This window comes from Mauremys mutica, chromosome 4, assembly GCF_020497125.1.
Source record: "Mauremys mutica isolate MM-2020 ecotype Southern chromosome 4, ASM2049712v1, whole genome shotgun sequence".
NCBI lineage: Eukaryota > Metazoa > Chordata > Testudines > Geoemydidae > Mauremys > Mauremys mutica.
The window spans coordinates 123,485,135-123,511,966 of record NC_059075.1 but is presented as its reverse complement, the minus strand read 5'-3'; the positions used below and the strand labels follow the sequence as shown (position 1 = coordinate 123,511,966).

The 26,832-nt window shown below is 46.4% G+C and overlaps 1 protein-coding gene across 6 annotated transcripts in view; it reads left to right on the top strand.

Annotated features, from left to right (window-relative positions):
- LZTR1 (leucine zipper like transcription regulator 1) overlaps positions 1-26,622 on the top strand; it is a 277,535-nt gene extending 250,913 nt beyond the window's left edge. For 4 of the 6 annotated variants that reach the window (XM_045017157.1, XM_045017154.1, XM_045017156.1 and 1 more), the window contains one exon: positions 8,476-9,001. In XM_045017157.1, coding sequence (XP_044873092.1) covers positions 8,476-8,592 — 117 coding nt within the window. In that variant the 3' untranslated portion in view covers positions 8,593-9,001. Of the gene's footprint in view, positions 1-8,475; positions 9,002-25,095; positions 26,237-26,565 lie in introns of those variants that run through there. The other 2 variants (XR_006579441.1, XM_045017155.1) reach the window with 2 other exon arrangements.
- Positions 26,623-26,832: the final 210 nt, after the last annotated feature.

The following is a 26,832-nucleotide window of genomic DNA, read 5'->3' as shown; positions in this document are numbered from 1 at the left end:
GAACATCATTAGTGCCTATGCACCAGCACTCAAATCTAGCCCCGAGGAGAAGGATACATTTTACAACTCTTTGGATCAAGTCGTCAAAAGAATACCATCAACTGAGCAACATTTCCTCCTTGGTAACTTTAATGCAAGAGTCGGTGCAGACAACAACTCATGGCCAGATTGCCTAGGACATTTTGGCATTGGCAAGATGAGTGAGAATGGCTAACAACTTCTTGAATTCTGCTCCCAAAACCAAATCTGCATTTCCAATTAATATTTTACAGGAAAAGATTGCCACAAAGCATCATGGCGACATCAGCAATCAGGCCACTGGCACCAATTAGACCTTGTTATCGTCAGGAGGAAAGACTTACCAGAATATCCTCACCTGGCATGTGGGAAAATCACTCACCTGGCATGAGGAAAAATCAAGATCAGAAACCTGCACTGAATCAGGCATAAGGGCAGTTTGAAAACTGGTCTCCTGCATCAGGGCTGAGTGCTACAGCCAGTGGGCAGCTATGGTTAGTTTCTCTTGCGCCTTTTTCCTGAGAAGGGGCTGGCCTAGCTAAGACACGTAGCTGCAAGAGAGGGTTCACAGCTGAGAATCCCAAATGCAGCTAGGCGCCCCCCTCAGGCCCAGAGCTAGGCACTTGGCTTTTTCTGCTTACTGGCTTAGCAAGGCTCCTCACTCAGCTGTATCTCTCCCCAGGCATTGTATAGGGAGCCTGGGCACCTGACTTAAGACTAAGGATTCTACTGGGAGACAGTGTGCCTAAAAGTCCCTTTGTCAATCTATCCCCGAGAGACTAAGGACCAGATATATAAAGGTATTTAGGTGCCTAAGGTGCAGATAAACACAGAATGGGATTTTCAGATGTGCCTGAGCATGTTAGGCGTCTAGCTCCCATTGAAGTGAATGGCACCAAATCTATTTAGGTGCTTTTGAAAATGCCACTGGCAGAAACTTAGGCACATGGGAAATTTTATTAGCAAAAACGTAGGTACCTATGGACTTTGGGCAGCAGCTGAGTAGAGGGTAAGAATCTCAAGGGCACTCACATTTTTTATTTAAGTCCCTAGAATGGCAGTTAGGCACTGAAGTCCCTTTGTGGATCTAGCCCTAGATGCCTACATGCATCTTTAGGTACGTAAATGTCTTTGGAAATCTGGCCCTGAGGGACTTACCCACAGTCACATATGGATCTGTAACCAAACGCAGCTGAACATGAGTCTGGCACCCTAACACTTGGGCTGTCCCTTCTGTCCACTAAGTGCACCTCGCTTGCACACCTACCTAGGTACTGTCAGGCCCAAAATAAAAAAGGTTTGTTTCTATCATCTTTGCATTCTTTCCATTCAAAAAACTGAACTGCATCAGGGAAAAACAAAAGACCAAAATGACACAATTGACCACTGCATACAAGTAATATTTAAAATGTATGGTCTCTGAAAAGAATACAGAAATACTGAAGAATCTGGAAAGACGTAATCTATGCTAGAATTAACCTAATGGATTCAGCATTCCATGTTCTGCATTTCCATCTGGAAATGAGATTATACAGATAGGTTCTGGCAGTCATAGAGTGTTTGTCTGGTTGCGTTTACTGCTGTGCAAAATGTCTTATTTTAATGCAATGTCATGGTCTTGAGTGGATATAAAGCAGATATCCACAGATTTGCAGGGCTCTAGTCTTGACTTCCTTGTGGTAGACCTGATCAGTAACAAGTAACTTGAAACTAATTTTGCACTATGGCCAGAAAAATGAACAAAATGCATCATTTCAGAAAATGTTTGAGTTCTGACATTTTGTTAAATTTCTGTCATTGTTGCTAATTTTTTTCTTTTAATTCTGGTTTTGTAAATTAAAAACTGCCTGATTCTAGGGACAGGCTCATCAAATTATCATTGAAAGACTGAGTGCTAGGGAAGGAGAATACCTGCAGCTTTCAAGAAGTCCAAATGCTGTGTTGTTTATGCTGTGTTTTGGAGATTTTGGTTTGTAACTTTTTGCCCAGCATGATATGAACATGTTGCCATTACAGTCTCCTTCAGCTCTGTTGACAGGTTAAGGATTGCTGTTCCCTATTCAGAATATCAGAGAAAAAGAATATTAACTGGAGAGCTGACTATATTGTTGTAATACTTTGGGCAAGGTTATACATTAGTCTCCCAGTGTATGTCAGGTTTATACAAATGCCCAATAAAACTCTTTTTTGTTTATACTCTGACATAGTTCTGTGTCTTTGCCCTTGGTCTTAATCCTGTCTCAATGCAATATGCTCCTCAGTGCAGGTGCCTAATTCCCACTAATGTTAATGGGATCTATCCCTCCATCCCCTGCACATTGTCTACTGCCCCTTATTTTGGACATATAATGCTGTGTACTGATTTCTTTCCAGAAGTGGCCTGATTCATCTGCTTCATTTCACTGTTATGCTAGATGCACAAAATGCTTTTGTTTCTTCATTACAGACACTGGTCCTACAAAGATAGGAGGAAATATTATTAAGCAATTAAAAAAAGATATCCAAATATTCTCCATTTATTGTCTGGCCATGCTGTATCACATATCCCCCCTTCCACACACACACCCCCACCCCCGCTCAACACCATGGGGTTGGGCTACTTGGGACGAGAGGCAGTGTTGTCGTGATAGGCCATCAGCGTTGCCATGTTGGCTTCCAGCCCTATGCTGTACCCGGAAATGGAAGGGCTGCAGGGATAGGAACCACCTAGTCACTTTTGCGTTCTTCTCCTTGTTTCTGTGCATCCACTGGAGCGGGGCGTGGTCTGTCACAAGGGTAAACCGCCGCCCCAGCAGATAGTAGCGGAGAGTTTCCATAGCCCATTTTGCCGCCAGACATTCCTTTTCAACGACAGCGTACTTTTGTTCCCTGGGGAGGAGTTTCCAGCTGAGGTACAAGATTGGGTGTTCCTCCTCCCCTACCATCTGTGAAAGGACGTCTCCTAGCCCTACCTCTGAGGCGTCTGTTTGTAGGATGAATTCCTTCTCGAAGTCTGGGGCTATGAGTACTGGATGGCAGCATAGGTCTGTCCTTAAATCTGCGAATGCTTCTTCTGTCTTATCAGTCCATTTTACTATCTTGGGACCCCGAGCTTTTATCAGATCCGTCAGTGGCCCTGCTCTTGTGGCGAAATGAGGGATGAATCTCCGATAGTATCCTACTATCCCTAGAAATGCTCTGACTTGCTTTTTGCGGACTGGTCGAGGCCAACCTTGTATTGCCTCCACTTTGTTCCACTGTGTTTCACCAAACCTCTCCCTACTATATACCCAGGGTATCTGGCCTCAGCTAGTCCTATCACGCACTTGAGAGGGTTAGCAGTGAGGCCGGCCTTCTGCAGGGCGTCTAGCACTACTTCTACTTTTCCTAGGTGCGTTTCCCAGTCAGGGCTATGGATGACTATGTCGTCTAGATAGGCGGCGGCATATTTGGCATGGGGTCGCAGTAACTTATCCATAAGTCGTTGGAATGTTGCAGGGGCCCTATGGAGTCCGAAAGGGAGGACAGTGTATTGAAACAGGCCATCAGGTGTAGAGAAAGCAGTCTTTTTCTTAGCCAGGGGAATTTGCCAATATCCTTTGGTCAGATCCAGAGTGGTTAGGTATCGGGCCTTGCCTAACTGATCAACTAGCTCGTCAGTGCGTGGTATCGGATAGGCATCGAATTGGGATACTTCATTCAATTTCCGGAAGTCGTTGCAAAACCTCAGGGTGCCATCAGGCTTGGGGACTAGGATGATAGGGCTGGACCACTGACTGTGGGATTCTTCAATAACCCCGAGTTCCAGCATCTTCTTCACTTCCGTCCTAATTTCTTCCCTTTTAGCTTCCGGTATTCGGTACAGTCTTATCGTCACTCTTACTCCGGGGCTGGTGACAATATGATGTTAGACCAGTGTCGTACGGCCCAGTTGTGTACAGAACACGTCCTGGTTCCGGTGGATCATCTCAATGACCTCTGTTCGTTGTTCTGGTGCTACCTGCCCCTGTGGGTCGTCTGTCTGGGGTGGAGCTCCTCGAATGACCAGACACGTCTCTCGGTCACGCCAGGGCTTCAGTAAGTTGACGTGGTAGATTTGCTCTGGCTTTCGGCGGTCTGGTTGTCTGACCTTATAGTCCACCTCCCCAATGGCTTCCACTGTCTCATATGGTCCATGCCAGCTGGCTAGGAGTTTGCTTTCTGCTGTTGGCACTAGCACCATCACCCGTTCCCCCAGCTGAAATCCGTACTTTCGCCCGACGGTTGTAATATGTCCGCTGGGCCTCTTGTGCTTTTTCCAAATGTTCTTGTACTATAAGGGTTACTCAAATTATTCGCTCTCTCATCTGTGTCACGTACCCAATGACATTCTTTCCTGGGTTGCGTTGTTCTTCCCAATCTTCCTTGGCGATATCTAATATCCCGCGTGGGTGGCATCCGTATAGTAGTTCAAAGGGAGAGAAACCAGTGGATGCCTGGGGGACTTCCCGTATAGCAAACATTAGATACGGTAGAAGGATATCCCATGCTTTTCCGTCCTGTGCTACCACCTTCCGGATCATACTTTTAAGGGTACGATTAAACTGCTCGACCAGTCCATCTGTTTGTGGATGGTAGACTGAGGTCCGTATGGCCTGGATGCGGAGTAGGGCACATAAGTCCTTCATTAATTTTGACATGAAAGGGGTTCCTTGGTCTGTCAGGATCTCCTTAGGGATGCCCACTCTGGCAAAAACCTGTAGTAGTTCTTTTGCTATTGCCTTGGATGTGGGGGTTTCTTAAAGGAATGGCTTCTGGATATCGCGTGGCGTAGTCAAGGATGACTAGTACGTTTCGGTGGCCCCGTGCTGATCTTTCCAGTGGGCCCACTATGTCCATGGCTATCCTCTCGAAAGGGACTTCAATAATAGGCAAAGGTACTAATGGGGCTTGCAAGTAAGGCTATGCAACTGGCATTCAGGGCAGGAGGCACAATAGCGCTGGACTTCTGCGCGTATCCCTGGCCAATAAAACCTTCTTAGGACTCTATCCAGTGTCTTGTCTACTCCTAGATGTCCCCCAAATAGATGAGTGTGAGCTAACTCTAATACTGCCCTTGTGTGTTTCCGTGGGACTAAGAGTTGCTTTACTTCTTCCCCCCGTATTTGCTCTATCCTGTACAAGAGATCGCGTTTGAGCACATAATATGGCCTTGGGCCTTTGATCTTTCCTTCCACGGGTACGCCATTTACTTCCACTACCTCCTCCCTCACATTCGCATATAGCGGATCATTGGCCTGGTCCTGCCCGAAATTCTCACGTGCGGTACCGATCTGACCTAATTCTAGGGGGCCTATTTCTACTCTTCCCCATGGGTTGCTCCTACTTGGGCTAGGAACCGCCTCCAAGTCCTTCCTGGTCTGAATTATCTCCTGGCCTCCTGAACGGGTTCACCTACCCACAAGGGAAGTTTTTTGATTCTCTGCTAGAATCCTGGCCCCTAATCTTTTATCTGCCCTCCTTTCCCGCCTAGACTTTCGGGGTTTCCCGGGGGATGAGAATAACTCTGGAGCAAATTCGGCAAACATTGGGGTGAGGCTATTTGTAGGTGCCTCTGTCTCAGCCTGGGGGTTGCTACCCTCCCTTGGCTCTATTGGGGTAAGTAAGCTCTCAAACCCGGGGAAGTCCCTACCGATTAAGACAGGGTAGGGGAGCTTGGGGACCACCCCTGCAGTCACACTGGTAGTATTCCTCTGATCTCAATCCGTACCGGGATTGTGGGGTAGAAATTCATAGTGCCATGAACGCACGTTACCCCTGTGTTTTTGGCCCGGGTTAATTTGTCTCGCCCCACCAACTTCCCTGAGACCAGCATAACAGCACTCCCAGAATCTATTAATGCTATAGTCTTAATACCATTCATTTTTACTGATCTTGTATACCCATGTGAGGTCATTGTGACCCCTAGCAGGCCGATTAGGCCACATTGCTCCCCGTAATTCCCCAGATTACACTGCATAGGTTCTTCCCTGTTGGGGCATTGGGCTGCTATATGCCCCAGTTCCTCACACTCATAACACCGCCCCATTATTCCAGTTGTCACCCTCTGCCTGGGGCAATTTGGCCGGCCCCCCACCTCTCTTCCCAAACCCCCAGGTCCCTTCTTGGCCTCAGACCATTCCTCGGTGTCTTTCCTCCCTGTTACGGTTCTCCTGTAGTTCTCAACAGTCCGGGGCCTTGGGTTTAGGGTTGGATTCCTGGATTGCCATGTCTCTCTACCTGGGGTCTGGAACAGTTCACGGGCTGCCAGCTGTCTTTCCACGAGGGAGACCAACTCATCATAGGTGGAGGGGTCATTCTGGCCAACCCAAGCCCGGAGGCCTGGTGGTAGCCCCCTAATATACCAGTCCAGTACCAGGACCTCCATCATCTTCTCAGAGCTGAGGGCCTCAGGGCGCTGCCATTTCCGGGTCAGGTGGATCAGGTCAAACAATTGTGATCGGGGTGTCTTGTCCTCTGTATACTGCCACTCATGGAACCTCTGGGCTCGCAATGCCATCGTTACTCCGGATCTGGCCAGGATCTCTGCCTTCAGCTGGGGGTAATCTGTCGCAGTCTCTGCGGCCGTATCGTAGTAGACCTTCTGGGCCTCCCCACACAGGAATGGGGTGAGGATACCAGACCACTGATCTTGGGGCCAGGCCTCCCGCAGGGCTGCTCTTTCAAAAGCCAGGAGGTATGCCTCCACATCATCCTCCCGTGTCATTTTCTGTAGGCAATGGCTGGCCCGTATGGTCCGGGTCCCTTCACAGTTGCGGTTCAGTTCCATAAGGGCCTTCATCTGGTTCACCAGGTCTTTCAGCAGGGTCCGGTCCTGGGCAGCCTGACTCATCAACAGATGATTAGTCTCCTGCTGCATCCGAGTCGCCTCCTGTTGGGCGGTTGCTTGGACCCAGGTAGCCTCCTGCTGGGCCGCGGTGGCTTGTATTAGGGCCTTGACCACGTCATCCATCTTAAGGACGGGAGGGTTTTAGCTAACCCTGGTTTAAGTCCCTAGCGCGCAAATCCCACTCTTGACACCATGTGTGGCAAATTGCCGGCACTATTATGATGGGTCTCGCGCTTTCTCTTCTTTGGGGGGGGGGGTCAGGGTGCCATTTCTTGCCCCTAAATTGGAATATTAATTGCCCCACTAGTGTCCTAGAGGAGGGGAGTGGAGAGGGAGGGACCTGGGCCCGCCCTTTACTCCAGGTCCCAGCCCAGGGGCCCTGAGGATAGTGGTGAACCACTTGAACTGACAGTTCCTTCCTCTGGGCTACTTCCCTCTCCTGCCCTTCAGCTTGTGGGGGGCTTCCTGCCCTCCCTCTGCACAAGCCAGGTGCGCCTTACCTAGGGTCTAGGACTTCTTAGCCCACTGCAGCACTTCTCCAAACTGTCCTCTGCTTCCCTTCAAACTGTTCTCTGCTCCAACACCAATCCTTTCTGCTCCAACTCCTCCAAATTGTTCTCTGCTCCAGCACCAATCCTTTCTGCTCCTACTCCCACACTGTCTGATTGAAGCATAGGGTTTTATCATGTGACTGACTGCAGGTGCTCTAATTGGCTTCAGGTGCTCTAATTGGCGTCAGGTGCTCTAGTTAATCTATAGCAAACTTTCTTCCCCTTACAGGGAATAAGGCTCGCTTCTAATCCTCTTCTGATGCCCTCTGGCCATGCTCTATCACAATTGGGCTAAAATATAAGGTAAAATAGGGATGTTTCTCAAGCTCAGAAAATGGCTCTTCAGAAAAAACGTGGGTTTGTGTGACGTTTCCATTCAGTCTGATGCTGTCAGAAAATAAACATTGTTATAGAGCAATTGGTTAGCTAAGACCTTCAATGCATATGTTGATTATTGGTTCTCATGGCATTCTTTAACTGCTTGAAATATCCAGGCAAAAATATCATGTGCACTAAATAGAGCAGTACTTTGAGCTACTTCTCAGGGCACAGCAGAACAGAATCGATAGATTATTTGCACAAATCCTGAGCTGCCAGTTCCAGTGGATCTGAATGTCAGCAGAAATACAAAGGGCATGAATTTCAAAGCTGTTTAGGTGCCTAAGGTATGTTTTAGCCTGCACTAGTTTGCATCCTGTATATTAATTATGGAATCATTATTATGAATAATTATTGTCATTCTTGTGTCAGATTTCCTGACATACCTTCAATTCCATCCCATTGCAAAAGCGGTCTAAAACTAGAAGACAAGAAAGGAGAATTATTATTTTACATAGAAACCACAGTTGTGTGATTTTCATGGAGCTTTGCAGCCTGGTTCTGTGTGCTTGTCATTTTACTAGTAACATGACAATATAGACACAATGGAATATCACTGGATTTCACTAACCTGTATATGTCTAGTATGGGTCGGTTGGGATTAAACAGTGATATTTAAACTGTGGTTTTAATTTTTTCCTTTTTTGTGTGTTTTTCTGTTTGTTTTTGTTTTCCCTGAAGGTCTCCAAGTTGCCAAATCTGCGATCCCTCAGTCAGCCACTCCTTCTTGACATCATTGAATCATTAGCCAATCACATATCAGACAAGCAATGTGCAGAGCTGGGTTCAGACATATAAAACACTTCCAGACCTCTTTCATTTGTTCCTCAAAGGGCTGCACTTTACAGCTGAATCCCTCTATACTGAGCTGCTCAGAATGTCAACACAATAAAGCAGAAGACCTGTGAAGAGTATGAAAATCTGAACTATTGCTCTCTTGTGGATCTGCATGGCTTACATCTGTGTATTTGGGGCAGAAGCTGGTCTCAGCCATACCAACGTAAAATTGAAATAACTGGGAGCAATGAGTTTATTCCAGATTTACCTTAGTGTAACTGAGTTCAGAATCTGGCCTATTGCTTTTATTTTGTAAAATGTAAACAGTAATGGATAAAAGGATCATTAATATTATGAAACACAAATATCCAGTGGCTGGAAGTTGAAGTCAGCAATAATTAAATTGGAAATAAAATGCACAATTTTAACAGCCCAGAATACAAAGGCTTTCTATATTCTCCATCACTTGGAGTCTTTAAATCTATATTGGGTGTCTTTCTAAAAGATAAGCTTTTATTCAACCACCTTATTGTGCTGGATACCGGAAGCGTGAAATTCTCGGGCCAGTGTTTTGCAGGAGGCCAGATTAAGATCATCATAATGGCCCCGTCTGACTTTTAAAATCTATTAACCCTATCCAGTCAAGCCTTCCTGAAATAATGTATTAGTAAATAGCTATGCTCTTCTGCCTGCATGGCAGGAATCACTTTGTTTTAGCTTGGGGGAAATGAAGCAAAAGGAAGCACTGGAACAAGGGTGTCCAACCTGTGGCCTTTTAAGGTGACTATGTTAGGAAAGTCCCTATTTTATTATGAATTGAAGGTATGCTCCAGCCACATCCTGTGACCTTCCCCCTCCCTCCCACCCCCCCCCACCCCCCCGTAACTGATGTGTTTTCATCAGCTGTAGTCACTACAGGAAGGTGAATGAATCATAGTTCTGTGATTCTTGGATCTCTTCTAATTAACGGCAGTAACGGTCTGTTTCCAGCAGATACCAGAGCTACACACCTGTGCTGTACCATTAGCTTCACTATTTCATATGTGTGTCTGAAAAGGTGGTTGTTATTGTGATGTCCAGTTGCTATTCACCAGCTCCTTGGTGCTGAGTAGCAGGGTGTTGCATGCTGTTGTCCCTTCAGTTAATTCAAGGGATATGCTTTATGGAATGATAGATTGTCCTCCCAGTTAAGGACTTGTGCTAGCTGCATGTGCAGGTGGATCTGACTGGAGAAGGCAGAGTGACACCTGACAGCAGGACATGCCCATTGAACTGAATTCTAGTAGATGCACCCCTTCATAGAATCATAGAATCTCAGGGTTGGAAGGGACCTCAGGAAGTCATCTAGTCCAACCCCCTGCTCAAAGCAGGACCAAACCCAACTAAATCATCCCAGCCAGGGCTTTGTCAAGCCTGACCTTAAAAACCTCTAAGGAAGGAGATTCCACCACCTCCCTAGGTAACCCATTCCAGTTCTTCACCACCCTACTAGTGAAAAAGTTTTTCCTAATGTCCAACCTAAACCTCCCCCTCTGCAACTTGAGACCATTACTCCTTGTTCTGTCATCTTCTACCACTGAGAACAATCTAGATCCATCCTCTTTGGAACCCCCTTTCAGGTAGTTGAAAGCAGCTATCAAATCCCCCCTCATTCTTCTCTTCTGCAGACTAAACAATCCCAGTTCCCTCAGCCTCTCCTCATAAGTCATGTGCTCCAGCCCCCTAATCATTTTTGTTGCCCTCCGCTGGACTCTCTCCAATTTATCCACATCCTTCTTGTAGTGTGGGGCCCAAAACTGGACACAGTACTCCAAATGAGGCCTCACCAGTGCTGAGTAGAGGGGAATGATCACATCCCTCGATCTGCTGGAAATGCCCCTACTTATACAACCCAAAATGCCATTAGTCTTCTTGGCAACAAGGGCACACTGTTGACTCATATTCAGCTTTTCGTCCACCATAACCCCTAGGTCCTTTTCTGCAGAACTGCTGCCCAGCCATTCGGTCCCTAGTCTGTAGCAGTGCATGGGATTCTTCCGTCCTAAGTGCAGGACTCTGCACTTGTCCTTGTTGAACCTCATCATATTTCTTTTGGCCCAATCCTCTAATTTGTCTAGGTCCCTCTGTATCCTATCCCTACCCTCCAGCGTATCAACCACTCCTCCCAGTTTAGTGTAATCTGCAAACTTGCTAAGGGTGCAGTCCACACCATCCTCCAGATCGTTAATGAAGATATTGAACAAAACCGGCCCCAGCACCGACCCTTGGGGCACTCCACTTGATACCGGCTGCCAGCTAGACATGGAACCATTGATCACTACCCGTTGAGCCCGACCATCTAGCCAGTTTTCTATCCACCTTACTGTCCATTCATCCAGCCCATACTACTTTAACTTGCTGGCAAGAATACTGTGGGAGACTGTATCAAAAGCTTTGCTAAAGTCCAGAATTAGCACATCCACTGCTTTCCCCTCATCCACAGAACCGGTTATCTCATCATAGAAGGCAATTAGGTTAGTCAGGCATGACTTGCCCTTGGTGAGTCCATGCTGACTGTTCTTGATCACTTCCCCTCCTTTAAGTGGTTCAGAATTGATTCCTTGAGGACCTGTTCCATGATTTTTCCAGGGACTGAGGTGAGACTGACTGGCCTGTAGTTCCCTGGATCTTCCTTCTTCCCTTTTTTAAAGATGGGCACTACATTAGCTTTTTTCCAGTCATCCGGGACCTCCCCCGATCGCCATGATTTTTCAAAGATAATGGCCAATGGCTCTGCAATCTCATCGGCCAACTCCTTTAGCACCCTCGGATGCAGTGCATCCGGCCCCATGGACTTGTGCTCGTCCAGCTTTTCTAAATAGTCCCGAACTACTTCTTTCTCCACAGAGAGCTGGTCACCTCCTCCCCATACCGTGCTTACCTTGTCTGTGAAGACAGAGGCAAAAAAAGCATTGAGTACACTAGCTTTCTCCACATCCTCTGTCACTAGGTTCCCTCCCTCATTCAGCAAGGGCCCCACACTTTCCTTGACTTTCTTCTTGTTGCTAACATACCTGAAGAAACCCTTCTTGTTACTCCTAACATCTCCGGCTAGCTGCAACTCCAAGCGTGATTTGGCCTTCCTAATTTCACTCCTGCATGCCTGAGCAATACTTTTATACTCCTCCCTGGTTATTTGTCCAATCTTCCACTTCTTGTAAGCTGTTTTTTTGTGTTTAAGACGAGCAAGGATTTCACTGTTAAGCCAAGCTGGTTGCCTGCCATATTTATTTTTCTTCCTACACATCGGGATGGTTTGTTCCTGCAACCTCAATAAGGATTCTTTAAAATACAGCCAGCTTTCCTCGACTCCTTTCCCCGTCATGTTATTCTCCCAGGGGACCTTGCCCACCAGTTCCCTGAGGGAGTCGAAGTCTGCTTTTCTGAAGTCCAGGGTCTCTGTTCTACTGCTCTCCTTTCTTCCTTGTGTCAGGATCCTGAACTCGACCATCTCATGGTCACTACCTCCCAGGTTCCCATCCACTATTGCTTCCTCTACTATTTCTTCCCTGTTTGTGAGCAGCAGGTCAAGAAGAGCTTTTCCCCTAGTTGATTCCTCCAGCGCTTGCACCAGGAAATTGTCCCCTACATTTTCCAGAAACTTCCTGGATTGCCTGTGCACTGCTATATTCCTCTCCCAGCAGATATCAGAGTGATTGAAGTTCCCCATGAGAACCACAGCCTGCGATCTTGTAACTTCTGTTAGTTGCCAGAAGAAAGCCTCGTCCACCTCATCCCCCTGGTCTGGTGGTCTGTAGCAGACTCCCACCACGACATCACCCTTGTTGTTCATACTTCTAAATTTAATCCAGAGACTCTCAGGTTTTTCTGCAGTTTCATACTGGAGCTCTGAGCAGTCATACTGCTCTCTTACATACAATGCAACTCCCCCACCTTTTCTGCCCTGCCTATCCTTCCTGAACAGTTTATATCCATCCATGACAGTACTCCAATCATGTGAGTTATCCCACCAAGTCTCTGTTATTCCAATTACATCATAATTCCTTGACTGTGCCAGGACTTCTAGTTCTCCCTGCTTGTTCCCCAGGCTTCTTGCATTTGTGTATAGGCATGTAAGATAACTCACTGATCGTCCTGGTGTCCCAGTATGGGGCTGGAGCCCTCCCCTCTTGCACTCACCTACGTGTGCTTTCTCCCGATATCCTACTTCCCCACTTACCTCGGGGCTTTGGTCTCCTTCCCCCGGTGAACCTAGTTTAAAGCCCTGCTCACTAGGTTAGCCAGCCTGCTTGCAAAGATGCTCTTCCCTCTCTTCGTGAGGTGGAGCCCGTCTCTGCCTAGCAATCCTTCTTCTTGGAAGACCATCCCATTGTCAAAGAATCCAAACCCTTCTCTCCGACACCATCTGCGTAGCCATTCGTTGATTTCCACGATTCGACGGTCTCTACCCTGGCCTTTTCCTGCCACAGGGAGGATAGATGAGAACACCACTTCTCCAAATATGTACACCCATTCCTCTGGTATATGCTCTGTATTTCATTTGGAAATTAAACTGACCAGTAAATAGTGTACCAGTAAATAGCACTTATGTGCCACTACCACTAACCCTATCGACTCCACTTTCTGAGAATCTCAGGGCAATTTAAAGCTGGAACCTGTGGTGCACACCCAAGGCTGTCAGCATTGCACAGAGTCTATATTCTCAGAACTCAGAGGCACATGCAAACCCATGTTTTTTTACAATGAACCGTATGACCTAGTTATCTCAATTGCAAAGTAAAACTTACTTTATAGCAAAATGGAACCATATAGTCTGGAGCATCAGTCAGCAGAACTGTTCTGGATGGGAGTCTCACACTGACTACAGCTGCCTTTACATGCAAACAGTCAAATTTGTCTCACATGGAGGAGCTATTGATCTGCAGTGTGCACAAGACTGCCCACATTCCGGCAGCACAGCAACAAAGGTGAAATTTTCAGGTTGGGTTTAATCCGGTCTCACTGAGATTTTAGACCTGCTAGGTGAGTTAGGTCTGAGAGCTCTTATTTGAACTTCCTCTCGGGTAAAATGAAGCACCGTTATTAATAAACATTAGCAATACCCTATTTGAGTGCTAGGAACGTAAGAATTGCCATACCAGATCAGACCAGTTGTGCATCTCATCTAGTAGTATGTTGTCTCTGCCTCAGAGGAAGATGCAAGAATTCTATAGTGGATGCTGTGGGATAAGCAGCCCTTATGAGTTGTTTCTCCCTAACTCCCACCAATCAGAGATTGGTGAAGGGTTACCTCCTTTTTTTTCTCCTCTCTCTGTGGTTATTCTAATTATCCATATAATTCACAACTCTTTTAAAAATCCCGTTGAGCTCTAGGTCTCAGTGATATCTTGGCAGCAATTTCCAAAGATTGATTATGTGTTGTGTTCAAGGATATTTCCTTTGATCAGTTTTCAGTTCCATAAATGTCTTCCTGTTCTTGAATTTGAAAAAGGATAAATAGGAATATAAATTTCTATAACATTCATCATTCTGTGTACCTTTGTAATGTACCCTCTGAGTCATCTCTTCTCTAAAGTAACTTGTCCTGATCTTTTCAAGATCTTTCCATCCCTCTAAGAATTTTATCTTCTGTCACAGAATCCCTGGGTTTTCTGCAGGTTGTATCCTTTTTGAGATAGGATGATCAGTACTGAAGGCAGCATTCCAGATGCGGGCGTACCAATGATCTATAGAATGGCATTATGATGTTTTCAGTACTGTTTTCTATCTCATTGCTGATCCATCCAAACATCTTGTTTGCTTTTTTGATCACTATTGCCATTGAGCCATGACTGCCATTGAGTTGTTTATGGTGATACCTGGGACATTTTTGGTTACATTAATTTAAATCCCAGGAGTAGTGAGTATATGAGTAGTCTAAATAATTCTTTCCAATGTGCATTACTTTGCATTTGTGAGCATGGAATTACCATTGTGCTCCCCATTTGTCTAGTGTTGGTTAAGTCCATGTCCAAATAATCTTCCCTAACAACTTAATGCCCTGGCCTTTTTAAGAAAGGTTTATGGAGAAAACTGTGATGTAGCTGTCTTAGTATTACTGGAAGTCCTCAGATTTCCTTTGTCCCTTTCTTTTTTTTTAACTTTATTGTTTTCATGTAATATATATATTTATAAATATATAAATATAAATATAAATTTATAAATATAAATGCATGCACAGAGCGGAAATAGCATATAAATAACAAAGTTCATTATTTGCAAAACCTGAAAAAACACGCAAAAAACAGAACCCGTCAAGGTCATGCAGGGCATTAAAAGTGGCTCAATAGATAAATAAGTGAGAACATAGTTTACAAGTATCAGGGATTAATACAGACTAAATTGTGATTGTATTAAAGAGTTTCATGTGTGACCAGGCCTCCTTGTATTTTTTCCATGTGTTTCTGTTAGCCAAAGTCATTTTTTCCATTAATGCAGTAGTGGAGAGCTCACTCAGTCAGTCTGTGTATGAGGTAGGAATTGCAGAGTTCCATTTTCTCAAAATACTCTTTTGGCCACTAGAATAGTTTGCAGTCCATTTCTTAATTGTAAATGTAATTCCAACTCACCAGACCCCTAAAATACACATGCTTGGAGAAGAGAAAATAGTGACACACAGATTTTGAGAGGCACTGGATATAGTATTCCAGAACACATCTGGAATTTTTGACAGATACAAAGGATGTGAAAAAGATTGGCATGTGGCTGTTTGCATCTCCAACACTCATTGTCCATTGCCAATCTAGTCTTAAACAAACGCTATGGAGTCCAATAGTACCTGTTTAATATCTTGTTCTGGAAGAATCACAAGGATAAAGAACTAGAAGTGTCTTTCACATTAAGCCAGACATCCTCCCAGGTTTCTGTTGAGACAGGCTAAGTTCTTTTTTCCATTTTCTTTTAAACTGAAATTGAGAGGGTGCTGAAAAGCATTAAGCCACCTATAAGTAATTCCTACAAAATGACTGTTGTTTCCATATTTCTCAACATGTTCTGCTAGAGAAGAAAAAGTTAAACAGACCAGTTGTCTCCTATCTGTGCATGAATACTTGAGCATAGTCCTTGAAAGAAGGAACTGTGAGACGGCAGTAGCTGGTATTTGTTACACATTTAATTGAAGGAGGCCAGTCTAGCGGCTTGTGTTATATCTTTAATGTTTGTTAACCCTTTTTCTATCCAAATTGTCTTAAACCTGGAACTGGCCTTGATCCTGAGGCATAGATTACCCCATAGTGGTATGAGAGGAGAATTAGTAAGATTAGATGCTATAATCATCTTAACACATTGTAGTATGCCCCACATAAATGCCAAGATTGGATTTTTCTTTAAGAGTGTGGGTAGCCTCTTGAGGTATAAAAAAAAAGAGAGGAAATCAAATGGCATAGCTAAGCTTTTTTCAATCTCAGACCAAGCCAGTATGTATTCCAAGCCACTGGAGGGGAACCAACTTACAATAGAATGCATTTGAAATGCTAGGTAATATAGATACAGATCTGGCAATTCCATACCTCCAGTTGCCCAGGATTTTTAAGGGTCATGTATAACAAACAAGGCTGGGTTTTTTTATTATTATTTTTCCATATAAATTCCACAATACACCTATTTACTCAAGGAAGGAGCATGGGAGAGACTTTGAAAGACAATAGGCTAATGATATAAATTAATCTTGGGCAGATATTCATTTTGGCTACTTCTGTTCTCCCAAGTAAGAACAGAGGAAGGAGATGCTATCTCTACATGCTCAGAAACTTTTTAAAATAAATTGTCCATTTTTACAGGACAACAAGGACAAGTGCAGAGTCCTGCACTTAGGACGGAAGAATCCCATGCACTGCTACAGACTAGGGACCGAATGGCTGGGCAGCAGTTCTGCAGAAAAGGACCTAGGGGTTACGGTGGACGAAAAGCTGAATATGAGTCAACAGTGTGCCCTTGTTGCCAAGAAGGCTAATGGCATTTTGGGTTGTATAAGTAGGGGCATTTCCAGCAGATCGAGGGATGTGATCATTCCGCTCTACTCAGCACTGGTGAGGCCTCATTTGGAGTACTGTGTCCAGTTTTGGGCCCCACACTACAAGAAGGATGTGGATAAATTGGAGAGAGTCCAGCGGAGGGCAACAAAAATGATTAGGGGGCTGGAGCACATGACTTATGAGGAGAGGCTGAGGGAACTGGGACTGTTTAGTCTGCAGAAGAGAAGAATGAGGGGGGATTTGATAGCTGCTTTCAACTACCTGAAAGGGGGTTCCAAAGAGGATGGATCTAGACTGTTCTCAGTGGTAGAAGATGACAGAACAAGGAGTAATGGTCTCAAGTTGCAGAGGGGGAGGTTTAGGTTGGATATTAGGAAAAACTTTTTCACTAGTAGGGTGGTGAAGAACTGGAATGGGTTACCTAGGGAGGTAGTGGAATCTCTTTCCTTAGAGGTTTTTAAGGTCAGGCTTGACAAAGCCCTGGCTGGGAGGATTTAGTTGGGTTTGGTCCTGCTTTGAGCAGGGGGTTGGACTAGATGACCTCCTGAGGTCCCTTCCAACCCTGAGATTCTATGATAGAAACAATTATGGGGTGTTTAGGAAAAATCTTAGAATCATAGAATATCAGGGTTGGAAGAGACCTCAGGAGGTCATCTGGTTCAACCCCCTGCTCAAAGCAGGACCAGTTCCCAACTAAATCATCCCAGCCAGGGCTTTGTCAAGCTGGGCCTTAAAAACTCCTAAGGAAGGAGATTCCACCAGCTCCCTAGGTAACCCATTCCAGTGCTTCACCTACCTCCTAGTGAAAAAGTTTTTCCTAATATCCAACCTAAACCTCCCCCACTGCAACTTGTTCTGTCATCTGCTGCCACTGAGAAAAGTCTAGATCCATCCTCTTGGGAACCCCCTTTCAGGTAGTTGAAAGCAGCTATTAAATCCCCCCTCATTCTTCTCTTCTGCAGACTAAACAATCTCAGTTCCCTCAGCTTCTCCTCATAAGTCATGTACTCCAGTCCCCTAATCATTTTTGTTGCCCTCCGCTGGACTCTTTCCAATTTTTTCACATCCTTCTTGTAGTGTGGGGCCCAAAACTGGACATAGTACTCCAGATGAGGCCTCACCAATGCCGTGTAGAGGGGAATGATCACATCCCTTGATCTACTGGCAATGCTCCTATTTATACAGCCCAAAATGGCGTTAGCCTTCTTGGCAACAAGGGCACACTGTTGACTCATATCCAGCTTCTTGTCCACCATAACTCCTAGATCCTTTTCTGCAGAACTGCTGCCTAGTCCCTAGTCTGTAGCAGTGCATGGGAGTCTTCCGTCCTAAGTGCAGAACTCTGCACTTGTCCTTGTTGAATCTGATCATATTTCTTTTGGCCCAATCCTCTAATTTGTCTAGGTCCCTCTGTATCCTATCTGTACCCTCCAGCATATCTACCACTCCTCCCAGTTTAGTGTCATCTGCAAACTTGCTGAGGGTGCAATCCATTTAAGTAAGTCATTTCATTGCATATTTGAAAAGGAAAGTGCTGAAACTAAGAAGGATGTGGTCTTTTGGACACATCCATTGCTTGTGATTTATAGAAGTTAATCTGAAAACCAGAGATCTTTTCAAAAAAATGTCAACTATACTCAATTATGATGGAATCCATTTTAAATACTTGGAGGAGAGGAAGGTGATCAGGAACAGTCAACATAGATTCACCAAGGGCAAGTCATGCCTGACCAACCTGATTGCCTTCTATGATGAGATAACTGGCTCTGTGGATATGGGGAAAGTGGTGGACTTTAGCAAAGCTTTTGATACGGTCTTCCACAGTATTCTTGCCAGCCAGTTAAAGAAGTATGGATTGGATGAATGAACTATAAGGTAGATAGAAAGTTGGTTAGATCATCAGACTTAACAGGTAGTGATCAACGGCTCGATGTCTAGTTGGCAGCCGGTATCAAACAGAGTGCCCCAGAGTTGGTTCTGGGGCCAGTTTTGTTCAATATCTTCATTAATGATCTGGATGATGGGATGGATTGCACCCTCAGTAAGTTTGCGGATGAAATTAAGCTGTGGAGAGAGGTAGATACACTGGAGTTTAGGGATAGGTCCAGAGTGACCTAGACAAATTGGAGGATTTTGCCAAAAGAAATCTAATGAGGTTCAACAAGAAAAAGTGCAGAGTCCTGCAGTTAAGGACAGAAGAATCCCATGCACTGCTACAGACCAGGGACCAACTGGTTAAGCGGCAGTTCTGCAGAAAAGTATCTGGTGATTACAGTGGATGAGAAACTGGATATTGTGATAGACCCAGGCCAGTGGGGTACAGCAGAGTAGTAGAAGGCAGATATACTGGCCACTGGATAAGCAGTTTTCTGTTCCCTGACTGACTAGAGCAGGGGCAGCTCCAGGCTAGGGTGGACACATGACTCCAATTAGCCTGAAAAGAGTCAGGTGAGGCTGTTAAGCTAATGTGAACTCCTGACTCTAATTAAGGCCCCTCTAATAAGGGCTCACTCCAGTCAGGCTGAAGGGAGCCAGAGGAGAGGAAGTGCAGCTGAAGGGCTGGGTAATAAAGACATCCTCAAACCACTGGAAAGGGAGCCCTAAGGTAAGGGTGAAGAAAGTGTTAAGAGAGAGAAGCGGGAGAGCTGTGGGGAAGTGGCCCAGGGAAATGTAGCAACTCTGGCAGTGAAAGGTCGGCTGCCAACAGCTGCTGCCATTAGGGTCCCTGAGCCGGAACCCGGAGTAGAGGGTGAGCCTGGGTTCCCCCCAACCCACCACTACAGAAACACCTCCTGGGAGGGGAAGACAGGCCCCTGTCAGGACAGGAAGCTCAACTGTTCATGAATAAGCCCATAGGGACAACAGAGACTGTGGGAGTTCTCTCATCAATCTCCGTGCTGGCTTATGATGGAAAGGGCTCAGTAGACTGTACCCTGGCCCTAGAGAGAGAAAGGCTACATGTAGGGTCGCAGTGAGCCTCTGAGGCTAGCATAAACTGCCTGGAAGCGTGGGACCCATGGGGACAAGGTTGGAGCTCTGCCACAATATGAGTCAACAGTGTGCCCTTGTTGCCAAGAAGACTAACGGCATATTGGGCTGCATTAGTAGGAGCATTGACAGCAGATTGAGAGAAGTTACTATTCCCCTCTATTTGGCACTGATGAGGCCACATCTGGAGTATTGCGTCCAGTTTTGGGGCCCCCACTACAGAAAGGATGTGGACAAATTGGAGAGGCCAGGTGTTGATGCTGATTCTTTGAGGACAAGCTCCTTTGATATCACTGGCCATGAGGCACTGAAGATGACTATACAGACCTCTGGGTAACTGATGGTTCTCTCTCCAAGCTCTCAGAGGCTGGTACCTTAGGAGCCATTTCATGCTGTGCACTGCACAGTGCTCATGGATCTTGTGCAGTTTTGTGGGAGCTGGTAAAGCAGTCTGGGTTGCAATGCTGCCAACATATCAGTTTTTTCAGCTCTGTGTCTTTACAGCAGATCTGGAGCAGTAGTCTCTGTTTTCCTATTGTCTGGCCAAGAGTGGGCTTAGATGAAAGCTAGCTGGCTTAGTCTCAATCTGGACAAGACAGAGCTATTGATGGGTGGATGGACAGAGATGATCTATGTAACCCTCTCTTAGTACCGCCCCAGTGGTACTAAAACTCATTATTCCTCCCTTTTGGGGCTCAGTGACTCACCGTTGGGGCTCAGTCTTTCTCTCATAAAGCTGAGGGCTGCAGATCAAGCCCTCTAAAAGAGACAAAAATGGCACCTTCCTTCCAGACATGCCAAAGCCGTGAAAAAATGAAGAAATTGGGCTTGGTTTTGGCTTAATTGGCTTATGAGTTTCTGGTTGGATAGTTTTGGCTTGTAGCTTGTTGCTTGTTTGGCTTGTAGTTTGTTTCTTCTTTTTTTGATAGGCTCCCAGCAAATAGGGGCAAGGGGTGCGAGAGTCAGGAGTGCACAGAGGGCCCACCACAGTCCCAGACTGCACACCAGGGGTTCTAGTCCCATAGAGTGTTGGGGTTCTTAGGGCTTGTTTTGGCCTTGTTTTGAAATGGGATTAGCTTGATTTTTGGCTTTTTGTGAAATTCGGGGTGCTTATTTACCATGTGAAAGTTGGCAACTGTGCTTTCTTCAGGGAGAAACTCTGAGCTGCTTCTCCTCCAGCTACTGTAACCTTCCCCCTGAAGCCAGCAGTTCCCCTTTCTGGGCTCAGTTATGTACAGGTTCTTCAGGGTCTGTAGGTGCTTTGCACAGGTTGTCTGTCAGGGTCCTGCTGCAGTCCCCGAGGTGGTTTGTCATGTTGCAATGTGCAGGGCCTGGTCTACTCTTGAAGATCACTCAAAGATCGCTTCATTTAAGGCAGAAGGTGCCTGCTGCTCACATGGAGCATATTCCACCTGCTGCCAGTTTGGTCCAGATGCAATTGAAGATGTTGATTTGGATCTATAAAGTCTATATGCTTTAGTTCTAACTCCTGTATACATCGACTGTTTCTTCATGCACCACCCTGACATCTGAGATTAGCTGAGAGGCTCTCTAACAAGCCCCAGATTTGAACATTAGTAAAGGGGGCAGAATGTTCTCATGGCTGAGGTAGGAGAATAATCTGTGTGCAAGTTTCTTGTTTTGCTCAGAACTGTGGCAGGGCTTTGAATGATTTCTGTTGACTTTTTGTTAATTTTGTTGTGCTCTAATATATATAATTTGTGGGTTGTGGTGTTGCCTAAAGCTGAAGATAGATGCAGTTTACACGTTTTAAAACACATGCATATATCAAACTAGGAGACCAGTGAATGTGCCAGAATCAATGTGGCAGTGAGGGTCAGGAATCTGCTTTTTCCCTTCCAGGTCTGACACCTGAATGTTATCTCTCCTCTCTCTCTCTCCTTTACCATTCCCATTCAAGCTCTTGCTAAGTCTTGGTGCTTCTTCCTTTATAGTATCTCCAGAATCCATCCTTTCTTCTCCAGATCACAAGTCCAAACCTTTCCTTGGTGATCTTCCAACCAGACTATTGCCACCTCCTTCCGGTGGCCTACATGACTCTGACTCCCCTCCAATCTGTCCATTGTGTAGGTGCAACACATCTGTCTCTGCTGCTGCTCACCCCACATCCTCTGCATTCTCTTCTACCTCAGACTCACAGTCCTTGTCTTCAAGCCCCTAACCAGCTCTGTCTCTTGTTTCCTGCACTCCCCACACAGCCTTGCAATTCACACATCCCTTTGCATCCTTCCTCCACCTCCGTGCAGTGTCCCATTCTGCCCCTGTGACTAAAATGTCCTCCCTCATTGCACTCACTCTATAATCACCCTTCAGATCTTACCTCACAGGCCACTCCTGTCTGCGATCTCCCAACAACAATCCCATGCCAACTACTTAAGTCTCTCCTCTCAGTGTCACTGTGTCAGTTGGATTGAACCTAGGCTCTGCTCCTGCAATACATGATGTGCAAGTGGACTGTGGCACCTGCACCAGGTCCTGGGGAAGCCATTGGGGCTCCATGCAAGTGCAGCAGACTACCCACGTCTTGTACACTGCAGGATTGGGACCCTGAACTGTATGTTTCTCAGGGCAGGGACCTTGTGTGTGTTCTGTTGTCACAGCACCATTCACACTTCTTGTGCGATCTAGAAATGTTAAACTGATCAGATTGTGTTATTCAGTGGATCTCTGAAGGTCATTCCAGTGATAGCGCTGTGTTCCCTCTTATGATCACTGTATACTTTTTCTTTCAAGATGTAGTCATTACAATATGTCCTGATTAAAGTACAGATCTTTCCCTCATAGAAATGACAACCTTAATAAACATGAAGTTCAGTTGTTTTCATTTTGTCTGCTCCAGGGGTTTTGCTGCCCCAAGCAGCCAAAAAAAAAAAAAGCCGCGATTGTGATCGCAATCTGCGGCAATTCAGCGGGAGGTCCTTCGCTCCCTGCAGGAGTGAGGGACCCTCCGCCGAATTGCCGTCGAATCCCTGGAGGTGCCGCCTCACTCCCGAGTTGCCGCCCCAAGCACCTGCTTGATAAGCTGGTGCCTGGAGCTGGCCCTGGAGGTACCATAGTTCAGAGTTAGTTCCATTTTGCACTTAAAGCAGGGATTTAATCTTTGTTTACTGTGAAAAATACAGAGTATCCCCCCTCCAACTTATAATACTTGCTTTTGGAGTACAGGATAATTTTTCTGAGCATTTACAAGTAACTCACCTAATGAGTTTACAAGGTATAATTAATTGAATAACAGAACTTTTACAAATGATCTTAACAATAAAATGGCACAGACCCTTCACACTTTGCATATAGTTTAAGTTATTTGAAATCTTGTGCATAGATTAGATTGTAATTAAGCTACATTATTAATGATTATTGTATCCAATTGTTATGATTATATATACTACAGACAGACTCTTGTCAACAGTTCAGGTAATTCTCAAATGGGGACATTGTGACATCACAGGTCACTCATCCAGTCACTACCCTTCTTCTACTGCTAATTTGCATGCAGCAATTCTGTTGGTTGTGACTCAGTGGTATAGGGGAGATAGCACACATGTCAAGCACTCTCGCTAGTAAAGAGCAAGTGTCAGCTGGCCAAGTCAAGATTCCAGGTCTCCATACTAATTTGGGCTTCCTTATAACACTGCTTCATCAGCTCCACTATGCCCCAAGGAAGTACAGGCCTGCTCTGCAACTATAAGTTAGGTCAACCTATTTGTGCATGTGTCTATACTCAAATTTGTCTCCAGCTTACGTAATGCGGTAAAACCACCTCCCCAAACAGTGTAGAGCCATGTTCAACCTACTTTGGTCAACACAGAGTGTAGATATTACATGGCCTGTGTTTAGGGTGACCAGACGTCCCGATTTTATCGGGACTGTCCCGATATTTGCTTGTTTGTCCCGCGTCCCGACCAATGTTAGGTCGGGACACTGGACAAACAAGCAAAGGCTCCAGAGCCTGGAAGGGCTCGCGCCCTTCCCCGCCCCGACTCTGCCTCCTCCTTCCCCAATTGGCTCCCTCCCCAAATCCCCGCCCCCATCCCCGCCCCATTGGCTCCCTCCCCAAATCCCCGCTTCTTGCCAAGCACGCCATGCCCAGGAGACGCAGGGGAACGTGGGGCCGGGGTGAGTGTGAGTCCGGCCTGGCCCCGAGCAGGCAGGACTCGGGCGCGGTGCCTGGATGGAGAGTAGGGAGTGGCCTGCGGGGCCAGTCGGTGGCTATTCTCCCCTCTTGGGCAGCGGGACACGGGAGCAACCGCTGCTGCAGCTCCCACTGCCGCGGGGGGAGGAAGTGGCCAAGCACGTGGCGCCCGGGCCTGAACCCGGGCCTGCTGCGGGGACCCAGCAGCACGCACACTGCGCCCCGCCACTGGCCAGTCGCGTCTGGGCTGGCTGCCCAGCTGGTGCAATCCCGCGGCGGAGGCATCGGCAGCCCAGCCCCGTTCGTTCCCCTATGGGACCCGAGCAGGATGGGGGGGCTGGGGCCTGCTGCCCCCACTCCAGGGCCGCCCGTGGGATTGCACCAGCTGGGCAGCCAGCCCAGACGCAACTGGCCAGGGGCTGGGCGCGCGGTGTGCGTGCTGGGTCCCCGCAGCAGGCCCGGGCTCGGGGGGTTCATGGGCACCAGAGCCGCAGCCGCCAAGTTTGGCCAGCGGCCGCTTCCTCCCCCCGGGGATGTGGGAGCTGCAGCAGCGGCTGCTCTCAAGTCCCGCTGCCCAGGTGGGGAGAACAGCCGCCGCCGCCTAGCCCCGCAGGTCACTCTGAACTCTCCCTACAGGTACCATGCCCAAGTCCTGCCTGCTTGGGGCCAGCCCGGACTCACACTCACCCTGGCCCTGAGCTCCCCTGAGTCTCCCGGGCCTCCCTCCAGCGCTTGCGGAGGGAGAAGGAATCGGGGGTGGGGAATTTTTTTTTTTGCTCTTCCGCCATTTTTTCCCCCATTGCCGCCCCCCCCGCGTCCCGATATTTGACCTGGGTGATCTGGTCACCCTACCTGTGTTGACCCCAACAGTCTTCCAGCCACTGTCTCACAATCCTGATCACTCTGCTTACAATTCTAAACTCCACTGCCCAGAGACTGGAAGAGATACAGTCACACACACACCTTTTACAAACCCCACATTTTTTAAATTTCTTTTCCTGATTGTCCTCCTTGGCAAGCACATCTAGCAGCTTATCTTTGTTGTTTTTCATCCACTCAACCATGCTGGCTCCACACACACAGGGGGGTAGTAGACGCACTCCTGCCTGGAGCAGGCAAGAAGTATTGGATCTCCTGGGCCTGTGGGAAGAAGAGGTTGTGCAAGCACAGCTACAGATCAGCCATAGTAATGTGGACATTTATGAGCAGTTTGCACAAGAGCTGCAGGCATAAGGGGCTAGGACAGTGATTAGCAGCAGCACCACATGAAAGTGAAGGAACTTCACCAGGGATACCACAAGGTGAGAGAGAATACCAAAAAATGTGGTGCTGCCCCACAGACCTTCTTTTACAATGAACTGCATGTCATAGTTGCAGTGACCCCCACCAGCACCCCAGAGACCACTGTGCAGGCATCAGAGGAGCCTGAAATGGAGACCCCTGCCATGAATAGTGAGCGGGAAGAGGAGTGGGGAAACACAGGAGGAGACTCCAACCATGCCATAAAACAGGACCTGTTTGAAACTGCAGGAGAATTGCTAGTCCCATCAGGAGAGTGCAGATGAGCTTGGGTAAGTGTGTGCCTTCATTTTTTCCTTACAATGTTTTATTTACTTTTCCTTCCTCTCTCCCTGCCCCTCCCCTCCTGCCATTTAAAGATGGCACCCATCCCATCCCCACATTTACAAGAGAAAGATATCAACTTTTCAATGTTTTACTGGTGTACTGTGAGAAACTTAAAAAGTCAATTCAAAACAAATTCTGGAACAGTACTATGACAGTCCGATTACATAATCCTCATCATAATAATGTAGGACTGGAAGGGCCCTCGTGAAATCATCCAGTTCAGTCTTCTGCACTGAAGCAGGGCTAAGTATTATCAACCATCCCTGCCAGTGTTCGTCTAACCTGGTTTTAAACATCTCCAATTACAGAGATTCCACAACCTCGCTAGGTAATTTGTTCCCTGACAGGAAGTTTTTCTTAATGTCTAACGTAAACCAATTTACTCCAATTGTTACTTGTCCTGTCCTCAGTGGATAAGAACAACAATTTATCACCCTTCTCTTTATAACAACTTTTTGCATACTTGAAGACCTTTACCATGGTTCTTTCACCATTCCAGATACCCCCAGCAGCACCCCAAATGCCCCAAGTTCCATCCTGAGTGCTCCCAGCACTAGCTCAGGCACCCCAAGTGAGGCCCTCAGAGCATGACAGAATCCCCCAGAGACAGTGCAGACGATGTACTGGGCAACCACAGCAATGCTTCTGGCACCAATAAGCCAGGTGACACTCAGCCAGCGCTGTGTGTAATAAACTCCTATGCTTGACCTCTACATGGTGTGGATTTATGTCCCACTGCCAACGCATGGAGCCCTAACAGCATCACTGAAGGGTTAAAATCCATGTGCATTTTATATAACAACCTGGTATATGGATTGTGCCAGCTCTTTTTTAGACCCAAAGTCCAGAGTTTGGTCAAGACACCAGAGGCCTAGCAAATAGTGATTAGCTAAGAGAAAGCTGGGGTAAACAGAAAGCCTTGCTTGCTAAGATAGGCCTGGTCAGCAAATTGCCAGGTTTTGGAGCTAAGAACTAAATAATTGTATCTTATTCAGAATTGCAAATTGAACAAAGGATCCCTGTTCCTATTGTGCTAGTCTCTTCTGTAGGGAACGTTCTTCCCACAGATCCAACTTTGAGTTTATGAAAAGTTGGCACATGTCAGTATAAGATATGGCATCCTTCCACCTCCCTTCCCAGAGACCAATGCCCTGCCTTAAGACATAAAGGGGACAATCTTTATTGTCATATACTTTCACTGTTTCTTTGCTTTAGCCCCTAGCAATGTACCTGTTGGACAATCAAAGGAGTTGCTCCATTCCTATGGACCCCAAATCAGAATTCAACATATATATTTTATACTAATAACATTTTATCAAAGTATTAATTAAATGTTAGCTTGCTAACTTGAGACCATGGGCGGAGACATTATGTAACCTTTTAACCATTGGCTAATGTGCTATCTTGTCTTGCTGCAAAACCTATCCTAGGGTATGGAACTGCGTACCCCGTCACTTTCCCCCGCCCATGGAAAATCTATAT